The sequence below is a fragment of the Sorghum bicolor genome, chromosome 7 (genome assembly GCF_000003195.3).
Source record: "Sorghum bicolor cultivar BTx623 chromosome 7, Sorghum_bicolor_NCBIv3, whole genome shotgun sequence".
NCBI lineage: Eukaryota > Viridiplantae > Streptophyta > Magnoliopsida > Poales > Poaceae > Sorghum > Sorghum bicolor.
The window spans coordinates 9,304,201-9,317,000 of NC_012876.2; the positions used below are offsets into that span (position 1 = coordinate 9,304,201).

Genomic DNA, 12,800 nt, shown 5'->3' on the forward strand with positions numbered 1-12,800 from the left:
TCCACTGTCGATATGTACGTTTGCAATCAACGATCTCTAGGATCCTGAGGTCGCCAAACGAAACCGGAAGTGCACGCAGAAACAAAACAACGTTTGCTGAACAAAATTCTGCTCTGATGTTTCCATGCAAAATCATGTACTACAATCTACACAATAACTTTAGAAGGTCCTGATTCAGCTAAAACTATTCAAACCATCATATGCTTACTACATCAGTATACCTCGACAGAGAAGCTACATGTCTGAAGAAAGCAACAGCACCAATTGCAGGAAGCTACACATTATAGCAACGGCACATTCATTCCAACATGTACACACTAGCAGGTGACAAACAAAGGGTGAATGGAAACAGTGGCATGACACTTCAGGAGCTCTAGCCATCAGAAGAAACCTGCAATTTGAGATAGCATAACATCAGTTTCCATAATCTTTCACCTGACAAACCGTTTCCAATTTTTCACACTGAAAGGGCAGAGCAGAGCTCATATCATATCTATACAGTCAACTACTTGGATGTCAAAAATGGCTTTACTAACCTGACCAAAAGTGAGGATGCTGGCCTGGCTGCGGCTGCCGCTGTGGCTGGGATTGCCAGCTATCCTCCTCGATGTCCATGGCCATGGGCGCCGCCTGTTCGGCGGCCAATGCTGGTTCTGAAGATCTGCTCCCTGGTTCAGTGCTCACGGTGCTGTCATGGAGGACAGAAGCCTCTTCTTGGCCCTGAGTTGGCTGCAGTGGTGACGGTGAGGGCAGCATCAACATGGTTGTCTGAACCTGCACAACAACTGGTGCTGCGCCGGCGTCTGGATCTGCATGTGGTTCCTCTTCTTCCATCACCTCCGGGATCTCTGCCTCATCCTGATGAACAAACATGAAAGTGTAAGCAAGTGATCTGAGTGTTTAAGGTGCACAATGTTGATGGCATCATGATCCTCCGTTTGACAGCAGAACAATGAGGATTCTTAACTGAATTTCGGTATCTTGCCATGTGGATGACATTCCGTAAGGATCCTGAAACCACATGCGAACGTGCTAAAGCGTTGTGCTTGTACATAGGAGCAGGAACTTGGAATCCAAAAAAGAAGCTAATGAGTTTGTTTAGATTATTATGCCTCTTATATACCCTACTTATATATATAAAAGCGTGTCTCTGTAGTCAGACTGTGAACGTCTTGCATATATATATAGTGCAGAAGAATATCAACGTCATTCTATGCAGATCCGTTTCATATGAATTTTTCGAAAAAAATCGCAAGAAACAGTTCAATTCACCAATGAAAAGAAAATCACATCCCCAAACTGTTCCATATGTCATACCTGGAGTTTGATCCTCTTAGGATCAAGGAACATGGAGAATCCATGGCTGGCCACATCAGCATCCTTCCTCTTTATGTTCACAGCCACAAGATTAGCCATATCTCACCAAGAAGTCCAAACACTAACAACTCAAAACGCCACTATCCAATTCCCCTTGGTTTCAACTTTTTAGGACAAGTTCAAGCTGCCATTCTCGTAACCTTGATTTGGGTACATAATGAGGCGTTTAAACGACGTCTTAATAGTGACCGGGCAAGAGTTGACCAGCAAACCCAGACGACTTGGATCTGGATTATTGTTGGTGCATTGCAACCTCGGAGGTAATTTAATTAACGATTTCGTGATGTTGACCAGTTTGTAGTTGACTTTTTTTTTTTGCCTGTTGTGAACCTGTGATACTTCATTTGTCAGTCTTCACCGGTGATTATTTCTCAAAGCAGCACAAAGGATGGCTAAAACCATGATTATTTCATGCAGATGCAGTCATATCTTTTTACACGGCTGTACCAAGTCATACAAACTCGTCATGTCTTCAGTAGTAATGATGTACTATGAACGAACAAAGAAAATGCAAGGAACCACGAAAACAATTTCAATCAACTGGTATATCATAAGGTTCTGGGAAGAAAATGCAACTACAAAGTCAATATCATTTATTCCATCAAACAACTACCCCGAAGATATTGTAATGTAATTCTCTATTACAACAGTAACAGGGCTGGATTCACAGCCCTGGCAGGCGATGAAAGTCACCACATGGACTCAACGACATGCTTAACAACAGGTAAAGGATTGCCTCAACTGCCGGTTGTATAATTAGCTCAAAACTCGATTCTTTCAAAGAGCCAACCAGATCTGACTCTAACCAATGATTCTTCCCAGAGAACCATGAAGTATCTTTGCACTACTCAGTTGCGCTGACCAGCAGGAACTCCCCTTCACAAACTAGGTCACCACCAACATAAGCTTTTCCTTCCATCTTTGCGAGTCCAAACCTCTTCTGATACTTTGTCAGTGTCATCCTCATGATCAATGTATCCCCAGCAATCACTGGCTTCCTGAACCTAACTTTGTCAATCCCGGCAAAAAAGAAGTTGTCTCGAGATCCACCAACTTCAGGTTGCAGCATCACCAGACCCCCAACCTGGGCCATAGCCTGTGGATAAAGGTACAAATACAATGCAGGCAACTATAAGTATATCTGCTGGTTTGAGTAATCTAATAGAATATTCTGATTCAGACTAAATTACACAGTGGACAACGATCATAAATCTAATGGCGTAGCCTTTATGAAAGTTTACACTGCTGAACCTAGCAATTGCTACATGTCCATATAGGTAGCTATGGTTCACATTTCACAATAGTCAGTTTATACCAGAAAACTTGTGAGGCAATCAATTACTATCAGCAGAATGGCAAATAAGAAAAGGCTAAAATAAAAAAGAGACATACTGTTAATGGAGATGTGTGCCATATGGCAGCGTATTATGTGCATATAATAACTGAAGACAAAGAAAAACTTCCATTGGACTCGCAAAACATACTCATATGAAAAAATTGCATAACTTCAAATTATTGTTTATTTATGCAACTTCTAAAAGACTGGAAAAAAGAAAATGGGCAAATTATGATCATGGCCATCCCAACATCATATGAAGTCATGGTGAACGTAATCTCAGGATGAAATATTACAACCATCCATAAGTGTACCCAAAATTGATCACCCCCTCTGGTGATGTTGTAAGGAGAATTATTATATCAAAATTATCAGTAAGATCCAGACCCTAAACATGATGAGCAACACAGAGAATTGGTGCATACCTCGACCATGAGGACACCAGGCATTATGGGGCGTTCAGGAAAATGTCCTGGGAAGAAGTTATCATTTATGGTAACATTCTTGATCCCCACCGCATATTCTCCAGCCTTGTATTCAATTACTCTATCAACCAAAAGGAATGGGAACCTAACATGCATATCCACATGCATAGGTATTAGATAGTTTATAAAAACAATACACAACAAACATTATTTCATCCAGCCTTGTATTCAATTACTCTATCAACCAAAAGGAATGGGAACCTAACATGCATACCCACATGCATAGGTATTAGATAGTTTATAAAAACAATACACAACAAACATTATTTCAATGACAATGCTTATTGATCACTAGAGCCATGGTACTCGATTTCCATTTTGGATATTCAAATATTTCAACATCCTCTTCAGTAGCAAGTAAAATTTATTACAGATATACATGAGATCAAGGATACATTTGCATATAGTATGACAACACAGATCAAATATCTGGAATCCATAAAGAAATGCAGCTAAAGTACTATGTATCAGGGGTCGATATGGAGATGGAATTGTGGTGACTACAGCACCCTCTACAGCTAAGACAGTAGTGAAGTTGCAGCAGCCCTTGGTGTTTTGTGCCAAAATCTTTGGACTTTTCAGTAAGCACTCGGCTGAAATTGCACTATGTTACAGGTTTACATCAACTATCCACCTTGCCTATCATCACATTTTCAGATTGTTTCTTTCAATTGTTTAGAAACAAACTGACTTTACGTCAGTTCACAAGGAGACCAAACTGTTAAGCTATCCTCATTATCTCAATGCTTCAACTCCAAACCTTGGATAGCCTCTTAACAATGTGTACAACTATGCTCTATGCACATGGGCCTCTAGTCCTCTACAAGACTACAACTGCAGAGATGTAGAGGTGTGAAGCAGCAGAGTTAAAGCACTGTATGCTCATATTTGCAAAGGAATGGACCACCTCTTCTGGTAAGTCAACGCATGGTCCATATTTCAATTATTTCAAGGTGTTGCATCAGCCTAAGAGTTGTGTCGTGCGATGGCAATGCCAAACATGTTTGAGCAACCCCAAGAGCAAGGAAGCAAGCGACCGGCACTCACCTGTGGGGGAGGATCTCGCGGATCTGGTTGATGTCCATGACGCTCGGGAAGGGAGGGAACCCTGCACAGCACACAAACAAGAAGCAGCGCGAAAGCTTAGAGAACCCCAATCAGCAGGAATGCACAGACGAGACGAGACGGGTGGAGGCATGAGGAGAGTAAAGGGGCCGACTTTTCTCGATGGGGACCGCCTCCGGCGCCGTCTCCACACTGTCGCCATCCGCAGCGCGGCGAGCGGCGAGGAGGCTGCGCGGCGCCGGTGCCGCCGCGACGGACGCGCAGAACGCGCGCCGGGGCAGGGCCAGGTGGCGCGCGGCGGCCCGGGCGGCCGGGAGCAGGGGCGCCGCGCGGCAGCCCGCGGCGGATCTGGGCACGGTGGCGGCCTCCATTGGCGTGGCGCGGCGCGGTGGCGGACGGCACGATGCGCGGGGAGGAGCGAGCGCGAGGCGAGCAGAGCAGATGGCGATAGAAACGAGGATGGCAAGGGCCGAGGGGAGCGACCGAGGTTTTGTGGGGGCTTTGCTTTGGGAACTCCGTTTCAGGTTGTTGGTTTTGGGCCTTGTTTTCCAAAATTTTTTACAAAATCGACACCGTAGCACTTTCGTTTGTATTTTGATAAAAATTATCCAATCATAGACTAACTAGACTCAAAAGATTTGTCTCGTCAATTTCGACCAAACTGTGCAATTAGTTTTTATTTTCATCTATATTTAATACTCCATGCATACGTCTAAAGATTTGATGTGACGGGGAATCTGAAAAATTTTGCAAAATTTTTTGGAACTAAACAAGGCCCGCTTTGGACTCCACTGGCTTTTGCCATTTCATTTTGTCACTAGCTACCATATTTTCTCAACAAATTTTCCTAGAGATTTCAGGCTCATTTCTTTGGTATAAGTCAGTGATATGCTCTATAAATTAGAGCATGTTTAGATACCAGCATTAATTGCTAGTTAGCTAAAATTAGTCTCGGTGCATCCAAACAGGAGCTAATTTTTTTAGGTCTTTAACTATAGTTATTAGTTATTAGCCAATTAGGTAGCCAACCATAGATAATCCTATATATACTATATATACTTTTATAAAGCAAAATTCTACTAGCAAATTTTCTTAACATGCAAGATATCCACCTCAGCAATCCACTATCACTTGCAATTAAAGTTCGCTAACACAAGTAATCATGATATCCACGTCAGCGAGATCCACTAACATACACTTAGTTGTCCACATCAGTGTGCCACGCTATCCCACTAATATTAATTTATAATAGTTCATCTTTTCCTAAGAATTGTATGAATAATTAAATTTCATTCTAAATCAGTAGTTTCCACAGCAACACGCGGAGTGTTCTTTTATTTAATCTAATTTTTAGCTCAACTAATAAGTGGTTCTAACTCATCCAGAAAGGCCCTTATAATGAAACCTGAATAGAAATGGCTAGTCAAATAATAAGATACCCATATTGTACATAGTTTGAACAAAGACCTTTTTAACTGGTTATTTGTATTCTTTTGAATTTTATTAGAGAACACTCAATAATTTCTTAGAGACATACCACTAGTTAAATACAAAGAAAGAACCTCAATCATATGCTAGTCAATAATAACACACTCGTGGTACAAGGTACGGATTGACCAATAAATCCCTTTGAATTATGAGTGGAAATAAGTAATTTACCCATCAACACAACAGAATTAGGTCTCTTAATCCTTGCCTTCAAAAAGCACCAAACAAAAGTAAAGATATGTTAGAGCAATTGTTTTCAACTTAGTCAGTTTTTCCATAGATAGTTTTTAACAAATGAGCCTTCAAGACGCATCATAATTTTTTATAGATAAAACCATTATCAAATACAATATCTAAATCCTTCTTCTCTTTCTAACTTCCCTCTTTCAAAGTGATAGTTATTTACATTAAATGGGAAAAAATAAATCCCTTGAGTTCACCTTTAGGTATTGACACGCGATTTAATACCAATCACATTGTGAGGCAATAATAGAGCAAATAGTTAAAAGAGTCCACCACCATAGCAACAAAAAACATGCTCAACCAATCCTCACTCGACGGCCCTGTTCTTGCTCAGGAAAAAGCCAACCCACTCGCAGATAGATCTTTTTTCTACTTTTACAGCCCACTATATCATTCCACTAACACCACACATAGGACCACTTTGGTAAGCCATAAGAAAGCATGACTCCAATAAAAACCTCTTTGGTAATGCCTAATACGGAGCATAACTTAGACCCCTTTGGTAAGGCTTCTACAACACTAGCAGCCTTAGAAAAAAAGTTTATATCCATTTATGAGAGCTACTACCGAAGCTAATATTTCTCTAACAGAGGTACACTGCCATCTCCTCCGTTGCTACTTTGCGTTTGTGTCAGATGGCTACAAGAGCTTCTCACACTCTGTGAAGTTACAGTTCGCTGCCTGTGACATGGAGCTTTCGTGCCAACATGGACCTAGGAAGGCCAAAAAGGCTTTGACTCCCTAACAAACGGATACCAAAAACAGCTTTTCCTGGAGCCACCAACGAGTTAGAGCAACTCCAACAGTTTTGCAAATTTTGTTTGGCAAATGTTGTTATTTGCCAACTCCCAAAACGATATGGGGAGGGAACAAAAAAGACATCTCCAAGTGTTTGGCAGTTTTGACTTGGCAAAAACAAAATTCTACTGGTTATGAAGATCAACAAAGAAACATCAGTTGTCAGCTTGCTATAAAAGCACGCGCATGCATAATGCCAAACCTATTCTAGGTGTGCATAAATGCCAAGAAAGGAGGAGAATTTGTCAACTTGCTATAAATGCCAAACCCAATTGCCAAACTGTTGGATAGGAGATTTTGAGAGTTTTGGCAAAAAACAAGAATACCCAACCTATTTGCAAAACTGTTGGAGTTGCTCTAACCCTTTTTAAACTAGGAGCCTGGAAAAAAGAAAAAGCATTCTACTGGCTCCAGATGCAGGAACCAGAGCTAAATTTATTTTAGAAGGAGCTGGAGCCCTACATAGCTGGTTTTAAATCTGTCAAGCAAATAGGATAACAATGCCTCAAAATGCATGAGCAGGTATTATTACGTGATGAAAGATGGATCTTTATTAGACCAGTCGCAGTGAAAATTTCATGAGTTTTATTTACATTAAAATGAGTTGTCAGATAAACATTTTTTTTATAATATGACAGTGTATTTAAGAGAAGAGAAATTCATGAAACTCTCTTACTCTTCATGAGTCATGAAATTAAATGTCTATGAAACTATATAATGAAACTTTGCATTGAAAGTGAGTGTTTCATCTACGTTTCATTTTATTCTATATGACATAATAATCTCACAAACAACACCATGAAACTATCCATTAAGACTAGCCTCAGACTACACGAACAACGCAATGTCATAGCCCATCCTGCAACTGCAGGTTCAGTTACAGGCAGTAACCGTTACAGGTAGTAACTGTTACAGGCAAAACACACCATCAGGCAACACCATCTCACGACCAACCATGTCAAGCCAGAGAGATGCAAAGAGCTCCAAAAACATACAAGGTGCTGGCATCTGGCAAGTTGCAAGCGTGTCATATATACAAAGATCATTACTTCATCATAGCTACCTAGTACAGTTGTGATACCGTAGGGCTGCCATAGAAGCTATAGCTCAAGCTATTTAGCCTGCAGGACCATATACAGAAAGTGGAAGAAAAGGAAAACTCTGCATTCCATTTACATGTGGAAAATCACGCGGTATCCTGAGTACCCCCCAAAGAATCCCTTCCCACAGGGACCCAAGAAGGGAGCTGATCAAACAGATCGGTGCTTTGTGCAAACATGTAGAGGCAGAAGATGCATAGGGCTGGGAACAGCAACAAAACAGAGTCATTAGCCATCAGTCTTAATTAGAGCTTAATTTCTCATACAGAAAGAAGTTTTTAACAAAACATATACACAACAAACAGAGAACAGGACAGCAGGGGAAGGGTTAGTTTGCTGTGTTATTACCAGCATAAGCAACCGCAGCGCCTGACACCACCCTTCCCAAAGCTGCTAGAAAATACAATGTAAAAACCACCTGCAAGGTTGTAGATCAGTAAAGCAAAATAAGTAAGCACGACATGAAAGAGGACCAAACTTATTTTCTTAGAACAAAATGGTTGTGGATCAGTGCAAGCCAGAGAACATGAAGTTGATAATTAGCAGATCAATCAAAACCGCACTAAAAACGACATAAAGAGCTTTCTTTCTTTTCTCTACTTCATTTGCATGCCACACAACAGCTCAGGAAAAATGCGAACTTACTAGCTAACATCCTTCAAATGCCAACAAGTTGTAGGTTTAACAAGCATGAGCTAGTAACACATAAATATAATAGAACCTCAACATTTTTTGTGTCTCAATCCTCAGGCACAACATATAAAGTCAGTTTTGAGAGCCTACCTTGAAAAACAGCTTCTTGTCATGTCCAGTTGCAGCCACTCTTAATACAGATTCAGCAGCTCCTATTGTGTTGGCCAAGGATGCAACTATGCTATTTGCCATCTCCTGAGAGATCTGCCATTCAAGAGGATCCACAGGCACCCTGCATGCAAATTCATTAAATTAAAGACAAAATAAGGCACTGCAATACCAACTTCCATTTGTACAAATCATAAACCACAGGTATTTTGTAAGAAAGGACTAACTGAATGATGGCGGCTGTCATTGCTTAATTGACCAATGACTTTACCAGTTGCCAATTGTTGCAAACATCAGAACTACTTTATTCAGAACAACAATAACATACCATCCAATATAATATTGTACAGCAAAGCCCTATTTTTGAAAACAAGCCTACTGTTTAATTCACCAGTAATACTTGAGGATCAATCTTAAGAAGCAGGAAATTAGTACCAGCAGGAAGAAAGCACCAACACTTCAAAAGTCAGTAATACAGTGTTAAATTTAAAGGGAATACAACCAAGTTAAACTTAGTATTCAGCACAACTTTTTGTTGGTAGAAGCACCCCAAGAAAGTGAATCAGATCAGGTAGTGGTGGGTAGTTGCCATATTCAATTTTTCTAATCAATCTGGTATGAAAAATCAAATATATTGGAAGTGATTTATTTACAATAGTTAAGAACTGGTGCAGAAGTATTCCAATACTCAGAATTTGGTAAAATTCTTGCCAGGGTATGAAAATGTAAGCAAGCTAATGCTGCCTTACACACTGATATTTTTGGCATTATCACCACAATTAATAGATTATGGAATTTTCTTGTTTCAAATCTCAAGGCAAATCAATCAAATCCGGCGGCTGATTAAGTTACTCTATTTTGCAAATTTGTGTGGTTCACTTCAACCTTTTTAGTACTTTTAATGTGCTCTAGCATGTTCATTCTGTATTACAAGTATCATGATGTTGGTTTCTACACAGCAAAGTCGGTTGCTGCACCAAGTTTACCAAACAACAAGCAAAGTGGTATATTTGATCAAATTTATACAACAAGCAAACCGGTTGCAAGTATCTTACACTTGTATAGGACTTTTCATATTCATAGCTATGGACTTTTTCCCAGAATATTATAATTGGGGATCCATAGTTCATTTGTTCTAACTTACCTATCCCTTTTCAGCCTTTCCCCAGTTTTGAACAGCCTACTAGCCACCAGCACCTTATACTCCCACTAGCCTACGTACTCCTACGTGGACGAAGAAATCAAAAATCGTAGCCAAGCTACATGCCATCTAGCAGATATAAATTCCTAGAGGCCAGAGGGAGCAGCTCTAAAATTATGAGTTCGTTTATTCCACAGTAGCTTATAAGCTGCCTTGGAAGATTATCAGGAGCTTACTGATTAGTGACATCATTGCCCCCCCCCCCCCCCCACCCCACCCCACCCACAGGGAATACAGTAAAAGCACTAGTAGTAGCAGCAGTAGAGAAAAATGTTGGCAGGGAAAGAGACAACCAACAGCCAGTAATGCTACATTAGTAACAGGAATAAATAGATATCAATTTGAACTGTTCAGTTGGTAAAAAAAAAAGAGAAAGTGAATCAGATGAGTGCTGATGAATGTGATTGATAGCTGATGAATTCCATTCAAATCAGTTTGCAATCCCAAAGCAACCGGAACTCCGGAAGCAATAGTAGTATCCTTCAGAAGTGGTGCAGCCACACCAAGCAATGGCCAAATGGGTTATTCTCTTGGATTGTTATGAAACAAGCAACCTAACTCTAGCCAGGGGTGTTTGGATGCATGGACTAAAGTTTAGGAGGTGTCACATCGGGTATCACACCTATTGTTACATTGGGTGTTTGGATACCAATAATAAAACTAATTGTAGAAGTCATGACTAATTTGCGAGACGAATCTTTGAAGCCTAATTAATCCATCATTAGCACATGTTTACTGTAGCACCACATTGCCAAATTATGGACCAATTAGGATTAATAGATTCGTCTCGCAAATTAGTCTTAATCTGTGCAATTAGTTTTATAATTAGTCTATGTTTAATACTCCAAATAGCGTCCAAACATGTTTACTGTAGTCGACGTGACAGGGGGACTAAATTTTAGGAGGTGGGAACCAAAGGTTTCTACACATAACAAAATCAGTTGTTACTGTTAAACTTACCAACAAAATAGAAACTCGGTACAATTTTATTCCAGTCCCACCACCATGAAAATCGGTTACCGGTATTATACACATCTACATCCTACTTCATACCAATAATTTTTGCAAAATATGAACAGTAGCATTTTCGTTTAAATTTGATAAATATTGTCCAATCATAGACTAACTAGGCTCAAAATATTCGTCTCTCAAATTATATGTAAACTGTGTAATTAGTTATTTCCTTTATCTACCGCAAGATTCGATGTGCCGGAGAATATGAAAATTTTGCAAAAATTTTTGGGAAAAGCGTTTCCCAAATGATCCCTGAAATTGAGGAAACATAGTTGAATAGCCCCTCTTTATTTGCATACCTCCTTTCCCCTTTCGTAGTGCCATCTACAAGCCATTCCCTACAGCTACCAGCATCATCTACTACTAGCCTGCTACTGTGAGCCGAGAAATCAAAGATTCCTGCCGGACAAGCCATCACACCAAACAATCGTCACAAGTTCATAAACAACCAGCAAGCTGAACCAACAGCTCAAGAAATACATAATTGCTTCGATTGGAGCGCGGAACTAGCAGACGGAAGCGGAGGATAAAGAAAGGGGGGGCTCACGAGATGTGGAGGTGGCGGAAGAGGAGGCCGAGGATGGAGAGCGAGCAGAGGAGGACGAGGAGCACGTCGGCGGCCAGCGACACCGCGCTGGCTCGCCGCACCGCGCAGTGGTAGTAGACCAGCCCCCCGCACACCGCGCCAACCGCCCACCGGCCGGCCCCCGTTCCCCCTCCGCCTCCGCTCCCTCTCGCCGCCGCGGAGTCGACGACGACGTCGCCGCCGGTGGGGTCCATGGGCTCCGCGTCTGGTGGCGTGCCCGGCTTCTTGGACCGGCTCCTCTTTTGACAAGGAAACGTCCTCTTGTACTGGATGGGCCGGACCAAGTCATTTCATTTGTTGGGTTCCTGGCCCTCTAAATATTTCGCTTGCTGGGCCTAGTTCCACATATGCCGTGGACAAGTCAGACAATGAGACAACAGCTTGAAAGTCTCTACTACAGTGGATTAATTAAAACTATACTAGGTCCAACTAAAATTGCGTCACCCGCTGAGAGATTCTTCTAATCATAATGCATCCAGAAAAATGCACCTAGCAAATCATCTTTATTTATTAAAATCAAAGCCTGAAAAATACCCTCACAGGCTTCAAACACAATCATGCATCTAGGATCGCTTTGAGGCTTCAACACTCGGCTTCGTCTACCCTCGACAGTCTAGGTTCAAACCCTGCTAGCAACGGAAAAAATCAAAAATGAAAAAGAAAAACCGAGCGATGAGGTGGGCGAAGGGGCGCAAGAGTAGGAAGTGTCGGCGCTTGAGGTCTCTGTGGCTCCACTGCTCCGCAGGCGCGTGCCCGCTCCGGGCGACAGATGGGCAAGGGTGCAACCGCGCAGGGCACTGTCTACAAGGCACCGAGCGGAGGTCAAGCTCCTCCCTCTGACCGAGCTGCTCGCTCGCGCGTGCTCCTCCTCCCTCCATTCACCCAAATCCCCGTGCCCCTGCGCCTGAATCCGCTTGATCCACGCTGAATCGTCGCCGCTCGGGGCAGAACCCTAATCCGATCTTGACTCGATTCCCATGATTAGTGCAGGCCATTGAAAGGTCCTAATATGGGCATATGGCTAGAAGAAGGTGAATAGTTTATCTAAAAATCTACAAAGCACTAAAGCAAAGATTAGTATAACAAATAGCGTAAGCAATTTTGCTCTAGCTCTACAAGGGTTGTATAACACTCCAAAATTTTTAATTTTGGATTGTTATTAGAAAATACTAAATTAAATGAAGGATTTAAAATTTTTCTAAAATATTACGAGATTTTTATTAATTATTGTTATTATGAAATGAGAAAAATATAGAATTTTAAAACTTTTATAAAGATAAGTGATGAGTGTTTTATTTGTTGTGTG

At 41.3% G+C, this 12,800-nt stretch overlaps 3 protein-coding genes across 3 annotated transcripts; all 3 read right to left on the reverse strand.

Moving 5' to 3' along the window:
• Positions 1–1,128, reverse strand: LOC110436745. The gene is made up of 2 exons (XM_021464188.1): positions 537–1,128; positions 1–391 (listed from the first exon to the last, which is right to left on the reverse strand). The coding sequence occupies exons 1-2, from the start codon at positions 871–873 to the stop codon at positions 381–383; spliced, it is 348 nt and encodes a 115-aa protein (XP_021319863.1). The 5' UTR covers positions 874–1,128; the 3' UTR covers positions 1–380.
• LOC8072168 (3-hydroxyacyl-[acyl-carrier-protein] dehydratase FabZ) lies at positions 1,893–4,727 on the reverse strand. Its single transcript, XM_002445185.2, has 4 exons — positions 4,418–4,727; positions 4,246–4,306; positions 3,139–3,283; positions 1,893–2,473 (listed from the first exon to the last, which is right to left on the reverse strand). Exons 1-4 carry the CDS (start codon positions 4,632–4,634, stop codon positions 2,222–2,224), a joined length of 675 nt encoding a protein of 224 aa, XP_002445230.1. The 5' UTR covers positions 4,635–4,727; the 3' UTR covers positions 1,893–2,221.
• LOC8086060 (reticulon-like protein B23) lies at positions 7,577–11,744 on the reverse strand. Its single transcript, XM_002445186.2, has 4 exons — positions 11,456–11,744; positions 8,676–8,817; positions 8,241–8,310; positions 7,577–8,094 (listed from the first exon to the last, which is right to left on the reverse strand). The coding sequence occupies exons 1-4, from the start codon at positions 11,686–11,688 to the stop codon at positions 7,979–7,981; spliced, it is 561 nt and encodes a 186-aa protein (XP_002445231.1). The 5' UTR covers positions 11,689–11,744; the 3' UTR covers positions 7,577–7,978.